This window comes from Cavia porcellus, unplaced genomic scaffold, assembly GCF_034190915.1.
Source record: "Cavia porcellus strain 051 isolate PalLab524CR breed Dunkin Hartley unplaced genomic scaffold, mCavPor4.1 scaffold_4, whole genome shotgun sequence".
NCBI lineage: Eukaryota > Metazoa > Chordata > Mammalia > Rodentia > Caviidae > Cavia > Cavia porcellus.
In genome coordinates this window covers 84,784,814-84,807,148 of record NW_026947487.1, presented here as the reverse complement: position 1 = coordinate 84,807,148, position 22,335 = coordinate 84,784,814, and the positions used below count along the sequence as shown (strand labels likewise).

The following is a 22,335-nucleotide window of genomic DNA, read 5'->3' as shown; positions in this document are numbered from 1 at the left end:
AGGGAGAGTCCTTTCCAGGGATCAGAAGAAACACCGAAAAGAGTTGGGAGCTGTGGCCATATCACCCATCTCCAGGCTTCAGTAATTCCATCTGGAAAGGGGGTCGATCTGGCCAGCGACTATAGGTTTTAGGGTTAGTTTGTGCTGGGTATTTTAAGGGTGAAATGACTGGAGTACAGCTACCCTCCTCTTTCCAGGGACTCGGGCAGCTTTCTTAGTGGATTCCAGTTGATTGCTGGGACTGTGCTGGGTGGGGACAGTATTGTTTGTCTGGGAGGGGCCTGTTAGCTTGGCTGTAAGCCAAGGGGAGGGTAGAAGCTATTTCTGGCAAAGGCTGAGGTGGATGCAAAGTGTGGGGGCACTTGGAGGAGAAACCTGAGCTGAGCCGGAGCTCAGGGTCTGGGAAGCCTGCAGGGCTGGTGCTGCTGGATGGGGCTCTGGGCGAGGCCCCTGGCAGCTGAGAGGGGAGCGGGTGGGATAGGAATGTCCCTGCTCCCAGGCACCTGTCCTGGGCCTGTCGACCTTTGACCCCACCCTACAAATACTCCTGGAAAGGAAGTGAGAAAACAGACATCCTGCGCACAGTACCTGCACTTCCCGTGGAGATGTTAGCAGCAACTCAAGAGCCTCCCCGAGGCCCAGAGTCTCAGTCAGGCCCAACAGCAGTGAGGAGGCCCAGCTGGTCCCGCTGTGCTGAAGACTGGCGGCTTGGGCTCTGAGAGGGGAAGTGACTGCTGGAAGGCTCATGGCACTGGAGTGCCCGAGTTTAGGGCTCGGGAATAATCAAGAGTGCATCCCAAGTTACGTCAGCCTGGACAGGTCAGCAGGACCGTGTCATGTAGCTCAGTGGTAGAATACCCCTGGGTTCCACCCCTTCTTCCTGCCAACAAACTGAGCCTTGAAGAGGGCCTCAGAGGCAGTGACTTGGCCAAGGTGGCACATGAGACAGGGCAGGGCTGCTGTGCAAGGAAGTCTGATCCCAGCCAGAGCTTTCCTCGCTGTGCGATCTGTGCAGTCTGAACAGGATGAAATCTGCAGAGAAAGGCTTTCCAGGGGAAGGAACAGCAGAAGCAAGGATATAGAAGGAAATAAGTTGGGGGCATTTGGGACAGGGCCAACACGCTGGCAGGGGTCTCTGCCAGTGATTTGTGGGTCATGCACAGTGGGTTGGGGGTGGGACCCCCAAGGTTTGCTGCTAACCGATGATTCTTCACCTCTTCCTGTGGGTTCTTGGATGGGGGGAGTGGCACACAGAGCCCCGCAGCATGGGTTTCCACAGACAGGTCTAGAGCACACAGATGGGTGAATCCCTGCTCCTCATGGACCCATACTGAATGTCCCTCTGCAGCTTGGGCTGCTGTGGATGGACAGGAAGCGGCCATTCCTTCCGTGAGCTGCAGAATGGCCTCTGTGTGCACCACAACAAAAAGGCCTTTCTGCCAAGTCGGAGGGGGAGGAAGCAGCCAGCTGGGCCCAGCCTTGGCCTGAAAGGAGGCTCTGTTGGGTCTTGGATGCACAGAATATAGGGGACAGGAGACGGGCCTCCTCATTGCTGTCTGGTTCTCTTACTGCACCAGGTAGGGTGGTGCTGAGCCATTGTGCAAGTCTGTCTGAGCCAGTGTGAGGCTTTCCTTGCAGTGTGACTTCAGTCAAGTCACTTCCTCTGAGCCCACCTCCTCTCAAGTAGAATGTGTGAGGGGAGCATGCTAATTTGCAGCGCTCAGCCACATGCTTTGCCTGTGCCCAGTGCCAGGCCTGTTGCCAGCACTTGACAGCCTCCCACCCTCTATTCACTTGTGTCAGCCTAAGTTAGGTGGTGTCACACTCTCCGCTGTAGCCCTGGTATTGCAGGTTGGGGTTCAAGCTCCGGGTGTTTTATACTGCAATTCCAAGCTATGCTAACTCACAGAAAACAGGTTGAAAGGAAATGCCAAACTATTTTTTGTTTTGTTTTGTTTTGTTTTTTTCCTTTTTATCGGTACTGGGGATCGAACTCATGACTGCCTGCTTGCAAGGCAGGCGCTTATGCCGCTGAGCTAAATCCCCAGCCCCTTTTGTTTGTTTTTTTGAGGAAGGGGCTGGCACTGGACTTGTGATCCTTTTGCCTCTGCCTCCCAAGCACTGGGATTACAGGTGTGCACCACCACTCCCAGCCAGAAATGCCTGTTAACAAAATTGTACCGATACCCATTTTTCTTCTTGTTCTTCTTTAATATCTTGATTTTCTTAGGAAGTAGCAAAATGTAAACAAAAAAAGGTGCTGCAGGAACATGGGCCATGAGGGGTCTAAGCTGAGTTTAGCAGGTCACATTAAAAAGGTCTAAAGATGCAGGCTTTTGTTAATCCTGGGGAGTTGGTACGGTCCCAGGAGGCTTGTCTCCCCCATCCTCCAAGAGGATAAACAGGGCTTTTCCCACAGCCTGTCCCTTTGGATACCAGCTTTCTCTAGGGCTATAGCTGGGGGCTGGGGGTGGGAGGCTCGGGCTTCCCAAGGAGCTGAGGCCTCTGCCAAATCTCTCCTCTGGCCTTGGCTCTGAGGAAGAGTGCCATGAGGGGAGGCCTCTCACCCTCTCCTTTCTCATTCTTATCACGCTGCCACCCGCCTGCCTGGGGACCCTCGGCTTCTGGGCGACTCTAGGGCTACAGGCAGAGGGCAGCCCAGGGTGGGACCCAGGCAGCAGGAAAGCTGCGAAGATGGTGTTGGCCCTGGACCTGCTGTGGATATCAAGGCCTCTGTGTGCGGGAGCTCACAGGCCACTTCCTAGATGAGCTGAGAGGCTAAGCTTCCTAACGCCAGCCCAGCGCTTCCTACTCTCTGCAGCCAATTCCCACACAAAGAGAGGAAGGGCTGGGATCCAGGGGGCTGGGGCCCAGAGCAGATTGCAGGACTCTGTGGAGAACTTGTGGGGACCCAGCCCGCTCTGCGATTGGAGCTAGGCCCCTCCTGAGGCTGACCTTTGCATTCCGGGGGCCCAGCCTTGTAGCTTACAGGCGTGGCTGAGAACATGGGTGTGGGTCTGAGGCCGTCCTCCCAGCTACCAGCTACCAGCACACATGCCCAGGGTACCACCCCTTGCTCTCTGTACTTCTGGGGCAGCACTGTATGCAGCCTGAGCAGGCCTCTGGTGGGATTTTCTGCAGCTTCCAAGATGAGATATAGATCTTGGTGTCCCCTTATCCTCTGAACAGTGTGGCCAGGGGAACTCTTGGAACCAAAGTGGCCACATTTCCCAACTGCCTTTGTGCCCAGCTATGGGCTTTTGTCCAAGATGGCTCCCAGGCTGCCCAGAACCCAGTTGGGGTCATGAGCCTGCTTTGGCTTTTCCCACCTCCTAGACCTGGAAGGCACATAAGAAGCTGCACTGTCCTTTCTCATTACCAATGAATGGCAAATAAGTTCTGTACTCCTTCCCAGCCTCACCTATCAGGCTGACCTGCTGTTCTTCCTGTGGTCTGCTGAGGGCAGCTGCCTCCCCATCCCCTAAGCCCTGGCCATTGGGAAGGAGCTCCATTGAACTGAGAACAAAATCTCCTTCATATTGTGGGTAAGCAGTCCCATCGTAGCCTGGACTTGAACCCCTGCCACTTACAGCCCCTTTTGGCTGCAAGCTGCAGCCTAGGGCTTCTTACAAACAAGGCCACACATGCCGGCTGTACGTTTAATCAGTGCAGATTATTTACAGAAATAAACAGATGGGGGTGGACACCATACCCACACCCACACCCCTTGCTGGCTGGCTCTCCAGTTCCGCAGAAGTGACTAGGGGGAGCCGCTGGACCACACTCAGTGCCAAGTGATGAGAGGCAAGGAGAACCTCCTGCCCCATGGCCTTGGGGATCCTGGGTGGCATACCCACTAGCTGCAGGGAAGCAGAGGGGATGGAGCCGGCTGTACAGTACCATTTCCCACAGCAGCCTCAGCCTCCTGCTGACTTTGAGAAAGAAAAGAGGAAGGAGCATCCCTGCCCATCCTCAGGTGTAGCCCAAGAAGAGGGATCTTCCAGGCCATAGTGGGCTCCTTTTTGGGGACGAATTTCTGGCCTGTCCCCACCAGTTTCCTGGGAGAACAAGGAGCTAGAGAGAAGGTAGGCCCCAAGCCTGGTGTGTGTGTGGTACATCAGTGGAAACCAGTCTGGGCACTGACCAGCCCCCTTCCTCCCCAAGGGTCAGGAGAGTTGCAGCAGAAGCCTGAGGCTGGGTGAGCTCCGACACCTCTGAGGACAGATGTGTGGGGGTAGGGGGTGGGGGCAGGCCCCTGGAAGGAGCACGTGGGTCACAGCTGAGAGAGGGAAAGTCTGGGCAGAGCCAATGCCAGTGCTAGCATTTGGGGGAGGGCATTAACAGACTCCCTTTGGTCCTTGGTCAGGAAGGCCCAGGCCCCTCCCCCAGAGAGGGTGGGAGGCATGGGCTGAGGGGTAGGTGGGAGCTGCCCACTGGCCAGATGGAGTGGGGTTCCCAGCACCAGGAGCAGGGCTCCCATCGAGGTGGGCTGGGAAGAAACCAAGTCTCAATGGGCCCCATCCCCTGAAAAGGGGCTGCCCCTGGGTAACAAGCTATTCCTAAGGCAGACTCAGGAGGTTGGAGATCCAGCTAGACTCTTCCAAGGCAAACAGTGCCCTGGTTATGGCCATGGGGCGCAGGCTAAGGAGGAGCCAAGGCTGGAAGAAGCTCACAGCTCTTGTGTCACCTTCTGGAGGTAGGCCTCTGACTGTTTGTCCCTTGTTCTTCTGGCTATGGCTGAGCCACAGGTGGATGGGGCCTGATTTTCTGTCTGGAGCAGAACTGCATTAAGAAAATTTAAGCACTCTGCCCTAGTCAGGAAGGTAAAAAGAATGCTGAACTAAGGTGCCAAAAAGAAAAAAGATACCTGGGCTTAAGTAAACGAAAAAGGACTCACAAGGGATGTGTTGGCTGAGAGGGGTCCCCACCCCAGACCCATGTCCCCAGAGACCCTTGCTGGGGTGACCCAGGGAGCCATCTAGAAACCACAGGCACTGCCCAGCCCTTAAGCACCACATGCATGGAGCAGGAGGCCCAGGTCAGACCCACTCCTGCAGGGAGCGCTTACAGTAGAGCAGCATGCGGGGTGCACCCTTGCGCTGCATCTGCACCAGAGCATAGGCAACGCCCAGGACACAGAGCAGCAGCAGCAGGGGCACCAGCACCATCACCACGTTCACTGTCCGCACCACCTCCTCCATCTGCACCACCACTCGGCTGCCCCCATCCCTGTCCTTGTCTCCGTCTGCCCCTGTCCCATCGTCCATATCGCCCTCTGTGCTGTCACCATCCAGCCCAGGCTCTGCACCCCCATCGGGGTTGAAGGGTGGACGGGCCACATCAGGCCATCGGGGTCCAGGTTCCACGTGCTCCTGGCAGCCCATAAAGTCCCGCAGGATGGACTTTGGGTAGCCAGGCTCCATCCGCAGGCGCTCATTGTCAAATTTCCAGTACTTGGTGCCCTTGTAGAAGTAGGTGTAGGCTGTGGGGATAAGCAGGTCACAGTAGCTTCAGGCCAGGGCCCACCTGCCACCAGGTGGAGACTCTCAAAGAAGACCAGGGCATACTTAAGGGGCTTTAATGTGCCAGCTTTGGAGCTGTGGATGTAGCTCATTGGTGGAACATGTGTTTAACATGCTCAAGGTCCTGGGTCTGTTCACATCAGTGAAGTCAAAAGAAGCCAGCACAAAAAGCAAACAAAAACCCCAAGTGCCTTCTTTCTCACTTCCTTCCCTGAGCATTTTGAAATACATTATTTTCCAACTTACAGCAACCAGACTGAGGCTTAGAGAGGTTTGGGTCAAAGACAGACTTCTGGGCTTCCTGAGTAGGCTGACAGGTACAGGAGTGTCCCACAGCCTGCCAGGTTGGGGCTTGCAGTTAGAGAACTCTGTTGCTCTCTGACTGACTTCATTCCAGAGGCTAGTGTGGCCATGTGGCCTTGGGCCTGCATGAACCTAGCTACCTTGACCTGGCTTCTGGCCTTGGGGACCTTGCCTGCATCCCACTGACACTGGGAAGGGCAGCTCTTAAGTAAAGAGCGAGTCAGAGCAGCTTCAGAGCAATACCCACACACAGAAGCTGGGAACCAGCCCCAGCACTGGCAAAGTAAGTAGGGTCTCCCCTGAGCCTAAGAATCCAGACTATGAGAGAACCAAGGCTAGTGCACCAGAGACCCTGCTAGAGAAACACCCACAGTCCCTATAGCTTGGTGATGATGACAGAGACCAGGCTTCCCTTCCAGGCAGATATGTGACACCTCAGCACTGAGCCAAGTCCATCCCATGAAGTGCAAGGCTCCCCAAAGGATTCTTGGCTATGGGATTTGAGGCATATAACTCATGGTCTCTGGTTTCGTCTGCCCTACAGTAAGAAGGGGATGATGACAATGCAGGAAAGATCAAGTGGTCAGGAAGCCCCCAGCCCAGCCCAGGGCCTGACACAGCTGTGGTCCCCCATACAGGCCATCACAATTCTGGGGGACCTTGGGCAAGCCCTGTTGCCTGTGTGGGTAATAGGGGTTGTGGTGAGCCCTGAGGTTACCTGCATCATTGCTTAGGAAGGCCCCCTTGGGGGAGGCAGGGATCCCCTGCCAGACACTGATAGGCTTGGGATAGCCGGGGTCTCCATGCTGTGTCTCCTCATTGAAGCGCCAGTACCTGTGATCAGAAGCAGCAGGCTGTGGACCCAGAGATCTTCCTGGGCCAGCACCTGTTCCCCACTGGCAATGGGCTCCTCTGGGTAGGCTTAGGGGGAAGGAGCATGCTGGAGGCCTTCTTCCTTTAGGGGAGCAGCACTCACCTATCCTCCTGGAAGAAGAAGGTGTGACCTGTGGGCTCCCACCAGATAGCTGTGTCAATGCGGTCATAGGGAATGCCCAGGCCATAGCTGGTCAGTGGCTGTGGGTAGCCAGGTTCCAGATTTGCCTCTCGGAAGAGCCAGTAACGGTCACCTGCAGGCAGAGTGGGAGGCTGTGCGAGGATGGCCTGGGGGCCAGGAGTGCAGGAAATGCTCTTCTGGCCTCATAAAGCCACTCATACTCACTGTTGCCCACCTTGGCCCTCACATGTGCACAAGATCACTCACACTGGTGTCCATGACAGCCTTGAGGCCCCCCCCCCCACCGGACATATACAGTGCTGCTCACAACATCCACTCACTGAACATTCACAGACATCGGTGACACACTTATTTCCAAGTGTGTAAGTCAGCTGCTCATGCCTGACATGCCCACATACTACACATACACATGGGCCTTCATTCCCACAGTTTTTGTGAAAAGAAACAGGGTCTCTGCCTGGCTTCTGAAACTGTGATTGCATACATGGACAAGCGTTCCCACTTTTAGTGGGCTCAGCCCTGTCCCCAAAGAGTTCCTGCCTCACTAAGGCTCAAACATCCTACCCCTCAAGGCCTTTGTCATGCAGGCCACCAGAGTGGGCTTGGGAATCTGCTCTTGTGAGAACAGGCAGAGCTAGACAAAAGTGGAGTGGAGTCCCCGAATTACAGATAATGGGCAGCCTCTGGAACGAAGCCCCACTGAATCACCTGGCCTCTCTCTACTCCCATCGCCACCTTGCTGCCAGTGCACCAGCATCCCAGGTGTCCCTGTCCCCTCCAAGGGAGCCCACAGGATGAGTCATGAGCTGCAACCTGTTGTTTCTTTCTCCCTTTAGGTTCAGCTAGGTCAGAAGGTTGGATGTGAAGGCTACTCAGTCCCCCATCCCCACTCACCTATCCAGCTTACCTTTGAAAAAGACGAAACGACCATCCTGGCGCTCATAGGCAGCACTGATGTCACCAGGCAGACCACGCCAGAAGTGGCCAATGGGCATAGGATAGTTGTCCAGGACACGGTTGTGCCGGACTCGCCAGAACCAGCGGCCCTGAGCAGGGAGGTGTGGGTGTTGGTGTGCAGCAGATGCAAGCTGCCTTGGCTAGGGGAGCCCTGAACTCAAAATGCCTCTTCCCAGGTCAGGGAGGGGCCAGGAGGAGGTCGCTGAGTGTCACCAAGTGCTTACTGCTGGGCGAGTCAAGGCAGCCCTAGGGAGAGAGCTCTGGCAGTGAGCACCTGGGCTTGCTGTGTCATCCTATCAGGCTCTTAGGCCTAGCTGGCTTCTCATCTGGGGTCTGGGGTCTGATGGCCCCTTGGGAGCCATCAGTGAAGGAAAGATAGAGGTGCCTGAGCATCTAACAGGGAAAGACCCTGGATGGGTGGGGTGGGAGCTTGCCTGTGGGGGATGAGGGGGCACCAGGAGGGTGGAACCAGACCTTGAACACGAACATCTCCCCTCGAAGCACAGCCACTGTGTCAAAGTTGCCATCACAGATGTTGGGGCCATACTGGTCAGGCCGCTCTGTAGTTCGGGGCTGGGCTGGAGGGCCTGGTTTTGGGGGCCTCTCTGGTTTCCCGCCTGGTGGTGGTGGCCGGGGGGGCCGGTGGTCTGGCCGTCCTGGCCGCTGGGGTGTCATGGTGGGGAGAGGCCGAGTGGGCTGAGGCTGACCATCTGGGGTGCCTATGGAGAGAGGCAGGGAGCAAGAGTAAGAGAGCGGAAGCCCCAGAATGTAGCCTGGAGGCCAGGTTCTGCTACTCAGCATCTTGGGACCCCAAGTCCCCAGCAGTAGGGCCTCCTGAGTGAAACGTCCTGTCTGCCACAGCAGACTCCTCTCCTCTACCCACCATCAGCATCCAGGAGAGGCAGGCCCATGGCAGGCCCGAGCTAGACAAGGGGGTGAGGGGGATGGGTCTGGCACTCCGGACACCCTTGGTCTGGAAGGAATCTTGCTGAGACTGAGGAGGTAAGGAGAGCCACCTGTGTCCCCTCACCTGCCTAGAACCATGTGTGGGCTTGGGGGCAAGACCTGGGTTTGATTTCCAATACCACATGGGCAAATCACTGATTTTCACTTGGTCTGTTTTTTCATCTATAGAATAGTAGCAGTGCCTGTGTGTCACAGGGCTGGGAATGGGAAGGGCAAGCAGGACCCCCCAGGGGCAGCCACTCACCATAGAGCTGCTGGATGCCCCGGAGGTCATCCTCAGGCAGCTGGAAATTGTCAATGTCCATCCACTGGTAGAACGGTGCCATGATGGCGCTGGGGTTGCTGGAGTGCTCCAGCCCCAGAGCATGGCCCAGCTCATGCACTGCCACCAGGAAAAGGCTGTTCCCTGTGGTGAAAGCAGAAGCACAGTCACTGTAACCCATCCCAGCACCCGGTCACCTGGCGCTCTGGCCTGAGGCTGCCACAGAGCCTGTCCTTGCTTCTCTCTTGGACGAGGCTGAGCTGCTCTGACTTTTTTTTTGTTTGTTTTTTGGTACCAGGGATTGAACTCAGAACCTCACACTTGCCAGGCTGGTGCTTATGCCACTGAGCTAAATACCCACCCAGCCCTGCTGCTCTGACTTCTGCTCTCTATTTTCCCCATTTGAAAAATGGATACAACCAACCCTTCTCTTTCTACCTCTCATTGGAGATGGTGGGACTGCAAACCAAGATCTAATGAAGGGCTCTGAGACCTGGGCAGCGGAAGCTATTCCCTTCCCACTCTGCAGCAGCTGAACCCACTTGGAAGGGCCCATGGCCACCTCTGGCACTGCCTTCATCTAGGCCAGCCATCCTCACCATGCAGGTCAGTGCTGGAGAAGGTCCAGGGCTCATCTGCGTCGAAATGGGTATCTCCACCCAGGCCAGGGCCAGGGAAATAGGCATGAGCCAGAAAGCCACCCATGCCATCAAATGGTGAGCTGTCACCATGGAAGCCAGAAGCAAAGAGAACCATAATGTCCGCCTCCTTCTGCCGGCGCAGCCTGATGTCGTCATAAGGCACCTCCTGGAAGACCAGGGGCGTCGCCTGCTCCCATACTCGGAAGGCCCTCCGCACCGCCTCCATGGAGTGGTACCAGCCTAGCTTCTCTGTGTAGTTCTGGATGCTGCAGGAGGCATGAAGACGTGTGAGTGAGAGTTACTCTGTCCTCATGTCATTGTCAACTGTTAGTTTACTGTGATGTGAATTAGACTTTGTCAAACCCTTGTAGTTCATTAAAATATCACTATGTACATTTGCATTAGGGCAGACAAACTAATTTTAAGAAAACAAGCAAGCAAATAAAAGTAGAGGAGCTTTGTGACTAGACCTAAGGAAGGGGATCAGATGGCTGAGGTTGAGAAACCCAGGCCAAGCAGTTCTGAATGTGGAGCCCAGGGCCAGGCAGACCTCAGTTGTAGGCCCAGCTCTCACTTTATCTGTGTGACCTCCGGGAAAGGACTATATCTCTGAATTTCAGTTTCTTCATCTTTAAAATGGGAAATGGAAGCCACACTTCCTTCCTGAGGTCCCTGTGAGGATTAAATGAAATCACTGATTAGGAATACAGCAGTCTGCACATAGTACGGTGTGACAAGGCCCTCTGCTAATGAAGCTTCTAAATAATTATGCATCTGCATGCTAGATGGACATCTATGAAATGGCAAGGGGGGATTTTGGCTGACGGGGCCTTGAATTCACTCTACAAGCCAGAGGCCTAAGTGATCGTGAGAGCTGCTTTTTCTTGGCCTGGAGGTGGAGTCATGGCTGGACTGGAACAGGAAGGAAGCCCTTAGGAGCCACCACGTGGCTCAGGGGCTTTTGCTCAAGGACTTAGCAGAAAACAGGGGAGTACCCAAACTAGGGTTCTTGTAGGTGCCTTGCTGCCTGCCCACTTGATGAATTCCTGGTTTCCCATACCCCAGCCTTCCTTCGGGTCTCCCCCTGAGATGTGCTGTTGCAGGAGCCCACAGAGCCAGTGTGGCCAGCCCAGATTGCTGGTTAGTTGGAAGCAGGGAAGCACAGAGCTGAAACAACTTGAGGGTCCCAGCCTTCTCTGGAGGGAGACTCAAGCACGTGACTGGTCTCATCAGTGTGGGAGCAGGCCGGTCTAGGCCAGGCCCCTGGGGTGGGCTGCTAGGACCAGAAGCCTGAGTGAGGCTCTGCCCACTGAGGGGCAGGACCACTGGCTGGACAGCTGGGTCCATACCTGAAGGTCAGGTGGTGGTTGTTCCACTTCCTCCCAGTTAGGGCATAACGCTTCCGCCGCCGCCGCAGATTCGCTTTCACTCGCACCCCAAACTGGTCTGGCACCCCACAGCGGGGTCGCTTCATCCACCTGGGCCATAGGTGTGGAGGGGTAAGCCTCGAGCCTCCCCTCAACATACCTGCCTTCCTTAGCTCCGCTTCTTCCATGCAGTCTTCTTCCTTCCAACCTCCTCCCACCCCCCAGCTGCCCCTGCTAAAGATGTGATGGGGTGGGAAGACTCAACTTGCACTTCCAGTAAGACAGGCAAAAGGTTCCTGTACTGGAAGCTGTGTGCCTAGCAGTGGCTCAGTAAAGGGGAGCCCCTTCTCACTGGCACCCAAGGACGGGAGGGCTGCTCTTGAGGCCTCCTGTTCTTAGTGTGTTATGTTCTGTGCTTCTTAAAAGATGTGGCTTTAGGTCTGCTCACTTCTGTTAGAATGAGAGCAAGGCCTAGCAAGGTCACCCCTTCCAGGGCTTGCATACTGGCGTCCCATACCCATGCCAGGCTGGGATCCGGCCTCAACGCAAGACTTTATGCAGCCACTGCACCCAGTCCCACCTGGCACAGAGAAACAAATCATCCATTATTTGTTACCCAGGCCACTCTTTTCTGGAAACTCCATGTGTCAGGCCCTCCTTAGAACAGGCAAGAGGCAGGAGAGGTGCTTGTGGGGGCTGGGAGCGGGGACTCACGCCTTGGTCTCTTCATCGAGTACACCTGTGACAGGGATCCCGTAGAAGCGCTGCATCTCCGCCAGGGCTGAGGCCAGGATCTGGGCAGAGCGCAGGGTCGACATGTGGCGATTGGGCTGGGGCAGGTAGCCATAGAGCCGCAGCCAGTTCTGCAAAGAAGCCACAGTCCTATCAGCCAGTCTTGGCCCTGCCACCTCCAGACATGCACAGCCTGCTTCCAACACCTCTCGCCACCTGCAGCACTGCCTGTCTGAGCAGCCATCAGCCCTGGCTGGGTGACCTGTGAGCCTCTGGACTGACCTCTCTGCTTCTACCTTCCTTGTCTAGACTCAACACAAGAGGACAGCAAAAGGCGAGGCCAGTGAGGTTAGTTAGTTCTCTGCTTGAAACCCTCAAAAACCTCCCATCCCAGAAGAAAAGCCAAAGCTTACGGGACCTACAAGGCCCTCACTCCTGACCCCACCTTAACTCTCTGACCTCACTCATCCCATCAAGCTCAGCTGGCCATCCACTCTTCCTGTGGGCTTGTGTATGTGCTGTTCCTGCTGTCTGGAGCACTCTTTCCCTACTCCAGGCTTAGATCCTCAGTTCTTTAAGGTCTCTGCACCTTGTGGGAGAGGTGTTCTCTGACAACATGTAGAATTGGCCCTGCATCTCCTTGCTAAACCCCTTCTCCTCTCCTTGCACTTGGCTCTCCCTGACACACCATCTGCTTTACTAGGTAATACTGTTCATGTTCCCCCAATAGGAGAAAGCTGTGTGCCTAAGGACAGACTGAGTAGCTCACCTCATTACTGCACTGGTCTCACCAGGGTGGCCCCTGTCACTTCAGGCAGACTGCTAGGGACCCCCAAGGGTTCAAAATCTCCTAGTATCTTGCCAAATAGGAAAACCCAACCCTGGTGTTGCTCCCCAGCAGGCCCAAAGTCTCCCAGGAGTAGAGGAAACAGACTCAGGCAGCCCACCTAGACCCAAGAGGGTAGGGCAAGGCCCTGAAGCCAAGTCCTTGCTCTCTACACAAAAACTATCATCTCTGGGCCTCTACATCATCTGCAAAATGGGGGATAATGGGGTTGTTGAGATGATACTTGAAGGAGACATGGGAAATGCATCTGGATCCATCCCTCCCTGTCCATAGGTGCTAGTCAAATCTCATCCATCACCATAATTCATCTGGAATCCTGCCAGAGGTTTCTGAGTACCCTCTCTGTGCCAGCCGGGGGTGGGGGGCATGGCTGAAGTGTCCTGTCCTTCAGAGCTTGCAGTTACCCTGGGAGACCCAAGGCACCCATAGAGGAAGACTTCATACCTCTCAAGTCTGTGAGCAGATAAGACACTTGCAGTCATGGTGGGCAGTGCCAGCCCCATGAGCTAGGCAGAGCAATGGTGAGAAAGGCCATTCCACTTGGCCTGCCTGGTGCCCTCAGGGCCACAAAACCATAGCGACCACAGTGGGAGTGGGAACAGAGGCTGGGGGCTGTTTGTCACATGCATGTCCTTCGTACCTTTTGTGGTCTGTCCAGAAAGTCTGTCCTAGTGGCTCTGGAAGGTGAGGACTGTACGAGCCCTGAGGCAGGACAGTAGCTGACACAGTGGCTGCTTTGGACTGACAGCATATGTCTGGTGGCCAGGGCCACACCTACATATCTGCCTAGCACCACTGTCGCATCTAAACCCTCAGGTGCTGGAGTCCTCAGGCCATTTGCCTGCCCCACCAACTCAGCAGCACACTGGCTGCCATGGGCAGAGTGGCTGCAGACCCCAGGGGGCAGTGCAGGGTAGCTGCCAGAGTGGCAGTCTGGGTGCACAGCCGCTGCTGCACAGAGCAAGGGGGCAGAGGCACAGAGCTGAGAAATAGCAGGCGCCTCTGACACAGTACTGGGCAAAGCCTGGCTTGGTAATCTCAGAGGCATGACTCCATGCTCCCTGGGCCTCAGCTGGCACCAGTAAAAGGGGGGGGGGTAAATTTAGGGCCTGTCTCATCTCCTGGGTTCTGCAAAGATTAAACAGGACAGTGTTCAATGAATGTATCAGTGATGGAGACCAGGGGGCCTGTCTGGTTGTCCCTGAAGCTGGCAGTCTTTTGAAAGGTTCCAGCTTCATGTGACTGGCGACTGGCCAGGCACAGCTTGGGAAGAAGGAGCAGCCCATGGCCCTTCCACCAAAACTTGGTCACCATTCCCCTTGGCTCTGGCCAGGTCATGGCACAAGGCCTGTTCTTCCCAAGCTTCTATGGTGAGGGGGCAGTGAGTTCACCCCCTCTTCCTTAGTGGACAGAGTTCCTGAAGGTGCACGGAGCAGTCAGAGGACAAGGCTGTGTGGCAGGGCTAGCTGTAACAGCAACAGGCAGTCAGCAAGAGGCAGGGGCAGAGTAGGGGCCGGCTGCTGACAGATGAGGGCACCTCTGCGTCACCTATTTGCATAAGGTAAAAATATCTCTGGGAGCACAATCACAGGCCACCAAGGGCCTGATTAGTGGTGTCTGCAGAGCGACAGGAGGAGGGGCAGGCTGGCACAGGAGGCTCAGGCAGGGCCCTGGGGAGAGAAGAGGGGAGGGAGGGGAGGAAAGCTGAGCTAGCTTGTCTGCAGTGAAGAGCTCCAGAGAACAGCAGAGGGGATGGGCAGAGGCCCTTTTCAATCCCAGGATGAGCTCAGGGGCTTCCAGAAGGACCCCCAGGGGCCTGCAGCCCCTCCTTCACAGACAGGCATTCTCTGAGTCTCCAGGAAGCCACCAGCTTCTCACTCTCAGCCTAACCTCAAACCTTCGGCAGCCACTGTTGGCATGAAAAGCCAGAGGTGGAGAGCCAGTGACACCCCTTGGGCAGCAGGGGGAGGTAATCGGAGCTATGGCCTTGGCAGAGCAGCTGAGCCTCTGGATGACAAGGTGAAGCTGATGGCCTGCCTGGCTCTGGCAGACACGTGCTTGGGATGGCTGATTGCCAAATGCCAATAAATCTACCAGGGCGGCAGCATACACCACCCACAGGGCTAAGAGCCTTTTCCTCTCCCAGTGCCACATGGCCACTGCACTAAGGGTGACAAGCTGGGGATGGTGAGGACAAGTTAGTAGGACAACAGCTTGGGGAGGGGCCCTACAGCATAGGGTGCTGTTGCTTCCAAGGTAGTGGCGGTTTCAGGCAGAACCCCAGTTCTCCAGGGGGCTTTGCTATGACAGAGAGAAAGGTGGGAATGAGTCCCAAGGCTGTGAACTTCCAGTCCCAGTGCAGGGCAGGGCTGTGTTCAAGTCCCTGTAAAAACTGTCGCTTGTACCTCCTTTTCCTGTCACTCAGAATCTCACAGAAGTGAGCCAAGCAGATAAAGCTTTATTGCTCAGGTGGTGAAACTGAGGGTCAAGGAGGTCCTGTAAGAGGCGGACTAGGGGAAGGATATGAACTAGGGCTTAGTTTCCCCTCTACAAGGGCTCTAGTGGCCGTGGAGAGGGCTGCAGTGCCTGGAGGACCCCTCCCCAATGTAGCTCAGGGTGCAGGCTGGTGCACAAGACCCCGATATGGTGGTTCTCTCAGCCATTTCTTTCTCAAGCTCCAAACCTCATCCCATTAACGGGATCTATTGATGCTGCAAGTGAGTAGCTGGCCCAGGTTAGAAGTCAGGAGCATCAGGGGTCAGAAAGGGGATTCCTGCCCCCAAGGGAACAGCACTAAACCCAGCATCAGGCCAAGCTGTCCATTCTCTTTGCCCCATCTAATGCTCACAACCACCCTTGAAAGAGAAATATGCCGCCATTTCTGTTCTTACAGATAGCAAGGCTCAGACAGGGTGAGTTACCTGACAACCAGAGTCACACAGCTGATCTAGACTAGAACTGGACTCATCAGCACTGCTACTGACCTCAGGCTGTTGCTGAAGTGCCACCTGCTTCCTTTGGCTTGAAGTGGGGACACTGGGCTCTGGCCCTTCTCAGGAACAGTGCCCAGCCCAGCACTGGGGGAGGGCAGCTAATCCTCCCCCTCCAACATCACTGGTTGGCTCTGGGCACTGAGCCACAACTGCCCTCCCCCAGGAGTGCCGAGACAGTCAGGCCTGCAGGGAGGGCCCGTCTGAGAAAGAGCTGCCAGATCAATACTGTACAGTAAGTAGCCATAGGGGATGGGGGCTGGGGCCAGAGCCTGTTCCTGCCTCAGCCAGCTCTTCAAGGGCTCCAATCAATGGAGCTGGCCCACGCACTGGCAGCCCTTCCACACAACCCTTATCAGACCTGGGTGATAAGGAAGCTCTGCTTTGTTTCTCACCCATTTCTCTGCAATCTGAGCAGGTGCGCGCAGGTTTGCCCAGCTAGGGACAAAAGGAGTCTTGTCAGGGCCACCAGCGGTGAACTCAGCCCCCACACCTTTCGTGGCCTCGTGAGGTCCTCACTGGGCCTGAACCCCAACCCCATACTCCTGCCACTGAAGGCTCTTGGAATCGGGCCAAGGTTTGCTGGCTCTGCACACCCAGCCAAGTTGGGCACTGTGCAGGTGCAGAATGGAATGAGTCCAGGAGCTGCTACAGACCCTGAAACACGCAGGACATGCACTCCAGGTCCATGGGGCCTGCCCCATCCAGCAGTCCACTTAGCAGCTGAGCGACTATGGGCAGGTGCTAGATTATCAGGTCCGAAGGGGCTGCAAAGTCATCAAGGTCCACTCTCTGGCTTAGACCTCCACAGACCACAGCTGGGACAAAGACTCTTCCAGCCTGCAGTGACGGAGAAGGGCCTCTCTCTGCTGTCTGTCCGCACACCTACTCCGTCTGGAGGCAGCAGTGGCTCTTAGTAGGCTCTTCCTCACTCTGACTGGAAATCAGCTTTCCAGTGACACCTCAGCCCCTGGTCCTGACTGCTTGTCCATGTAACAGGCTTTTGAATAACCGAAATGGTTAAGACAACTTCTCTGACCCTCACTTCTCTCTTCTGCAAAATGGGATCATTGCAGGACAGGGTTAAGAGTACAAATGAAACCAGTCTCAAGGAAAAAGGCCAGTAAGAAAGGGCACTGACCAGGCCACCCATTCCTTGGTGGCTTGCTTGATAGCTTTCTCTTGATATTAAGCACTTCTAGAACCTCTGTGCTTACTTGGGGTTAAATCTGCTTCCCTTAAAGAGAGTCGCATGTGGGGGCTAGGACTCTGGTGACTGGGAAAGTCCAGTGTGAGGAAGTAACTGCTTGAGCTAAAGCAGCCTAGGGACTCTGTTGGGACATCCAGTCAGGAAAGCAGGAAGGAGGCAGATATCCCAAGTTCTTGCCATTTCTTTACCCTGCAGCTGCCCACCACCCCCACACTTCTTAATCTGGAGGAAGAAACAAATGGGTCCTTTGCCCAGTATCTAGGCAGATGTGGAGTGAAAAGAGGCCTCTGTTTGCCAGGAGTTTCGGGGCTGGAGGAGTGCCAGGCCTTGTGGCTTTACCTGTAGGTGACTCCTAGAAGAGGCTGCCCATAGGGCAGGGTCCAGGTGTCTGATGGGTGGGGATTCCAGCTCACACAGCTCAGGGTAGTTCTGGCTCCACCCCTGAAACCTCCTTCCTACCTGGCTCAGGGCCAGCAAGGCTCCTGGCTGGCAGAAGCTCCACAGGAGCTTCCCAGAGGGTACCCTAGCCTCTGACCTGCAGCTTGGGGGTGGAGACTCTAGCTATAGTGGGGTAATGTAGCACCCACAGTCAAAGTTAAACAGAGAATGAAATGTAACAACATTTACAGAGAACCCCTAGGCTGTGTCCAAGACAGAATAAGTAGAAGATGCTCAAAAATAACACACGAACCACTCTGGGTCACATCTGCAGCCACTGCACACAGCTGTTTAATATTTTACACATAAAACACTGCAAATCTCCCCAGTAACTCCATCACATAGCCTCTATTCTTTTATCATTTTATAGACAAGTAGACTGAGCTCACACAGATTCAGTGATTTTCCCAACAGCAAATGCCCATTGTTTCTCTCAGTTACTAGTTTTGCCCCTATTTTGCAAGCACTTCCTTCCCACATACAGGTGCCATGCTTGTAAGCGCTAGCCTTGGAGCTGGGGCCTCTCCTTCCTCCAAGGTGGGAGTCACTCCTGTGAAAAGGAAAAGATAAACCCAGGACCATAGGTTGATCCTGAAGAGCTGACCCAGGCTTTTATAGCTTTGGTGGGGCCACTATCAGATGGCGGGAGGATGGGGAACATCTACAAGAGCTGGCCAGTGGCTGGTATCCAGGTCACCATCCATCCATCCTGACACCAGAGGTCAGGGTGCATCTTCCTGCTATTTTCCTCCTCTTCCCTCCAGGATGGTATCTTATAAAAGGTCTTCCCCCTTTTTTCCCGACTGAGCCCAGCTCACAAATCCCTGCCATTCTTGCAAAGGGCTGTAAAATCTGTGCCACATCCAACAAAGGGCCCAGCCCTACCAGGATCTCCTGGGAGCCCTGGAACACATGTTCTACTGGGGAACAGCCCATGAAACCCCTAGGGTGGGGTGGGGGGTTGTCCAGCCAGAAAACACCTACTGTGTGTCTCAGGTCCTCATATTTACCTGTGAGTTTTCCCAGGGCTGCACTCTCAGCCCTCTTTGCTTCGGCTGACTTTCCATGCTCTAGAGTAGCTATGGGGCTTTGCCCCAGACTGAGTGTCTTACCGTATTATCCATGTAAGTCTCAGAAAATACTGAGGATGCTAACTTTGCTCTGAGCTAGGAAACAGATGCCACCAGAATGACCACCACAGCTCACCTCTGGCAGACACCAAGCTCCAAGTTGGGCAGAGGTGACAAGGGTAGAAAACATCTGGATCAAGTAAAAAAGGGGAAACAGTAGCCAGAAGCAAGCATTGGCAGGGGGAGCTTTTCCAGGCCCACAGTGTTGCCATTCTGAGCTTGTTCTGGTGACCTAGGTGATAAATACGAGGCTTTTAGAGAAACTCTTCTTGGGGAGTTATGGGTATGTGTCTATACTTTCCTGTCCCCACATTCAGGGATGTCTTTTAAGTCTCCACCTTTCATGGAGTGGGGCAAAAGGAGTTTATGTGTGTGGGGGGGTCCACACGGGCAGGTCAGCACCATATGGTGTTCCCTGCAAGGAGATGACTGAGGACTGGACCCAGGGCAGCCCAAACTCAAGGCCAGAGCAAGGGCTGGTATAGAAGGCATGGCCCATCAGCCCCTGTCTCCAGCCTGAATCTTGGAGCTACAGCAGGCAGCGAGAAGAGTGAGCAGCAAGAGGAGAACATTCAGCATTTGTAGGTTCCCAGCAACAGGGCCTTGAAAAGAATCCCTTTTTCCTTCAGGGTGGACAGAGAGCATCTGCAGTTTCTGCTCCACCAGGGGCACCCCTAGGGACCAGCAATGAAACCTGAGTAGAGTCAGGCACAGGGAACCAGCAGCTCACCCCTCGGGACTGTGGGTCCAAGTGAGAACTCAAGCTGACTCTACTCCTCCTTTTACTCACTCTGTGGGCCAGCAGGGGCAGGAAGATGTCCAGGGAAGGTAGTTCTGTCTGTTTTGGTAGTGGTGGCAACATGACCGTGAACTCTGGCTGCCTGAGTCATTACCTCTGGGTGGGACAAGAGAATGAAGTTGTAACTGGTGGCAGGGGAACAGATAGCTTCGCCAGTGAAAATCAAAGACCTTGAAGTTGGCCAGAAAGGGCAGACCCATTCCCTGAGGGGCTTGGAGTCTCTGCCCATTTAGCTAGAGCTATAACTGGCACCTCAGCTAGGTGGGTATATGGTTTCCAATGGCTGGTGACTAGGATCTACTGACATCCAAGTGTGGGAGTGCGACAGAGTAGAGCAGCTCCTCTGGAGGCTTCCCCAAGGGAGACAGTCTTCCCTGGGGTGGGGCCTGACAGAGTTACTATGTGTCTCAGGTTCTGGCCAACCTTCCTGATTCCTCAGCCTGATGAAACTCCTACAGCCTCCACACTGAGAGGGTGAAAGGAAGAGGAGAGAGCTGATCTTGGTTCAGCTGCCACAGCGCTCAGAGAAGGTCCTAGCCACAAACAGATCAGAGGTCTGAAGCTGTGGACATTTTGAGGTGAGGACCAGTGTCTTCTTCCAAGGCAGGAAGCTAGGTCCAGGAATCTCTGTGCAGATGGGCACCTGCATGTGCCACTGGACATTTTTGGCCCTGATCTGACCTGATGGGACTGCAGAGGTAGCTTGTAACCCAAAGCCAGCTGTAGGCTGGGTCAATCCACCTATTTCTAGCCTTTCACCCACAGTGTCTTCTAACATTCAAGGCTCCTTCAACCTCCCAAGTTGACTCCCAGGAGTGAGGTTTTGGACCAGGTATCACCAGTAGCTGGTGTCACTACTGGCTTAAGGTCATGGCTTGTGGCCTCACTGCAGCCCAGGCTCTCTTCCCTGGTGGTGCTGAGCTCCTCTGCCAGGAGGATAAGCGGGGTTGGGGTGGGGTTGGAGTGGGAATGACTTGTAGAAGCCAAGGGAATATGAAGGACTTCAAATCACAGATCCGGCATCCTCAGTCCCTGCCAAATAGGATGCCCATTCATGAAGCACTAAATCCAAATTCTAGCTTGGTCTGTAATCACTAGGGAATGGAAATGCTATCCCTAAATAGATTATGAACCTTGTAAGGGTGAATCTGTGACTTGACATTGTTTGGCACTCCGGTGGCAGGTGGGCCCACAGCATTCTCCATCACCAGCAGGTGCCTCTAGTAAGTCTCAGCCTGCTGCCTGTGTGAAGGGGACAGTGGCAGAGAGATCCGGAAAGAGCTGAGCTCCTAAAGAGAAGGTCTGGCTCCTTATAGCTTTCCCTGGCTTGGCTATAGCAGAAGGGCAGAGCAGGTAGGGAGCTGGTTGGAGGTGTAATTTGAGCGTGGGAGGAATTCCCAGCCCTTCCTCCAAGCCTTTATAAAAGTAGGGCGGAGAAGGAGCAGACTTCCATCGGAAAAATCTCCCAGGCAAACGGGGGAGGTGGGGAAGCCTCTGAGGGCTGCAAATAGCAACAGCGCTCAGGCGCTGGCTGGGCCCACAGCCCAAGCAGCCCAAGCAGCCCAAGGGCACCAAGGCGGGAGCCTACCCGGCCTGGCGCAGAGGAGGCTCCAGGGTCGTCCTCTCTTACCTACTCCTTGACCATCTTCACATCTCCTATGAGGCAGGTAGCAGCGACCAAGTCAGGGAAGAACTGACCCTGTTTTTGCTCTGGGGCAACGGAGAAGGCGTTAGGGGACCTCCTGGAGTTGAGATTTTGGGCCAGCCGGGAGGCCGCGCCTGGTCACCCGCGGGACAAATACAGAGAAAAAAGAAGCGAAGTCTTCCCTCTACCATCCAGCCTCAGTAGTGTCCGAGAAGAAAGGTTACTTTCTCTTGGAGCTTAAGCGGCCGTGGAGAAGCTTCCAAGCCAGAGCGCAAGAAAGTCGCTAAAGCGCCGCCACAACCTGAATTGGCGGCCTTGGCGACTCGCACTCCTTCCCCCACCCTGGCCCACCGAACGAGGCGCGGTGTCACCCAGGCCATAAGCAACCTAAGCAGAAGCGCTGCCCACTTCCTACTCCGTCGGAGTCCACACCTCCCGCAGCCCCCTCCCCACTCGCAGAGAGCGCCACGGCGCGCCAGTCAGGCTCTCGAGGAATCGGCTGCCTGCGAGGGAAGGAAACACTGGAGGAAGGGCTGGGGGCGGCGGAAGAGGCTTCAGGAACTCGGACTGGGGAGGGTCAGCGCTCAAGGCAGCAGCCCGGGTGGGGGCCAGGGTGAATCCTTTGCCCTCCAGCGCTTTCCAAGAGGTGCGCCGCAGCAGGCGAGCTGGGAGGGGCGGGTCCGGATCCCTCCTCCCCCTCCAACACTAGGCGGGACGCGGGCGCATCTGCGCTCCCCCACCTCCAGGACCCCGGCCGCCGGCGTACCTCCCGTTTTCCTTATTTCTCAGCCAAGGGGCAGGGCAGGGGTCCTAACCTCTGCATGGACTTCTGCGTCCTCCGCCTCTGCGCCGCGGCCCATGTCTCCCAGAAGCACCAATAGCAGCAGCAGTCCGGGCCGCGCCGCTGCCTCCCGGCCGCCAAGGAGGCTGCCCGGCCGTCCTCTTGCGCTCCGGTCACTGCCCATGCTTTCGCCTCCCAGTCTGGTCCGGATCGCTGCACCCTGGGATCGCTCGTTCGCAGGCGCCTAGTGCCTGAGCGCGGCTGGGAAACTTGCGCCGCTCCCTGGCTCCTCGCCCGGGGGGCGCACAGCGGACCTTCGGCTCCGGGTCCACTACCGAGCCGCTAAGGTCCCCTCCGCAAATTCTCAAAGCTGAGAGGAAGCGGGCAGGGAAGGTCCGGGTACGCGAAGCTGGCCAGTGGGAGAGGGACCAGGCGGAGCTCCCTGTCGCCGTGTCCTGCAGCCTCGGCGCCCACCGGCCGGGCCGGGCTCCCGGAGCAAGCGCGACTCCGGAGCCTTTGTCTGGTTCAACGCTCCGGCCGCCCAGTCCCGCGGCGCCCCCTGCGCGCCCAGCTCCCTCTGTCCATGCCCAGGGCCGGGCGCTGCCCAGAGCGCGCGCCTCCCGTCCAGGGACTGCACTGACCGCCGCACCCAATCGGGCCCGGATCCCCCAGGCGGTCCCGGGAAGAGCGCAGGGGACCGGTGCGACCGAGCAAGCGAGCCAGGGAGTCG

The 22,335-nt window shown here is 55.8% G+C and overlaps 1 protein-coding gene and 1 long non-coding RNA gene across 4 annotated transcripts in view; one reads left to right on the top strand and one right to left on the bottom strand.

The window, feature by feature from the left end:
- Window positions 1–9,630, top strand: part of LOC134475753 (uncharacterized) — a 20,895-nt gene extending 11,265 nt beyond the window's left edge. The window contains exon 5 of the long non-coding RNA XR_010046986.1: window positions 9,324–9,630. This is a non-coding gene — a long non-coding RNA (uncharacterized LOC134475753). The remainder of the gene's footprint in view (window positions 1–9,323) is intronic.
- Mmp15 (matrix metallopeptidase 15) lies at window positions 3,646–22,335 on the bottom strand. Of its 3 annotated transcripts, none has more exons than XM_063247405.1 (11): window positions 21,640–21,777; window positions 19,171–19,275; window positions 11,748–11,896; window positions 11,016–11,144; window positions 9,625–9,932; window positions 9,008–9,169; window positions 8,272–8,516; window positions 7,748–7,886; window positions 6,802–6,952; window positions 6,544–6,659; window positions 3,646–5,482 (listed from the first exon to the last, which is right to left on the bottom strand). In XM_063247405.1, the coding sequence occupies exons 2-11, from the start codon at window positions 19,240–19,242 to the stop codon at window positions 5,040–5,042; spliced, it is 1,914 nt and encodes a 637-aa protein (XP_063103475.1). In that variant the 5' UTR covers window positions 19,243–19,275; window positions 21,640–21,777; the 3' UTR covers window positions 3,646–5,039. The 3 variants fall into 3 exon arrangements, with proteins under 3 accessions (XP_063103475.1, XP_023421769.1, XP_003472104.1); XM_023566001.2 differs by lacking the exon at window positions 21,640–21,777 and adding an exon at window positions 20,313–20,753; XM_003472056.5 differs by lacking the exon at window positions 19,171–19,275 and having other exon boundaries at window positions 21,640–22,335.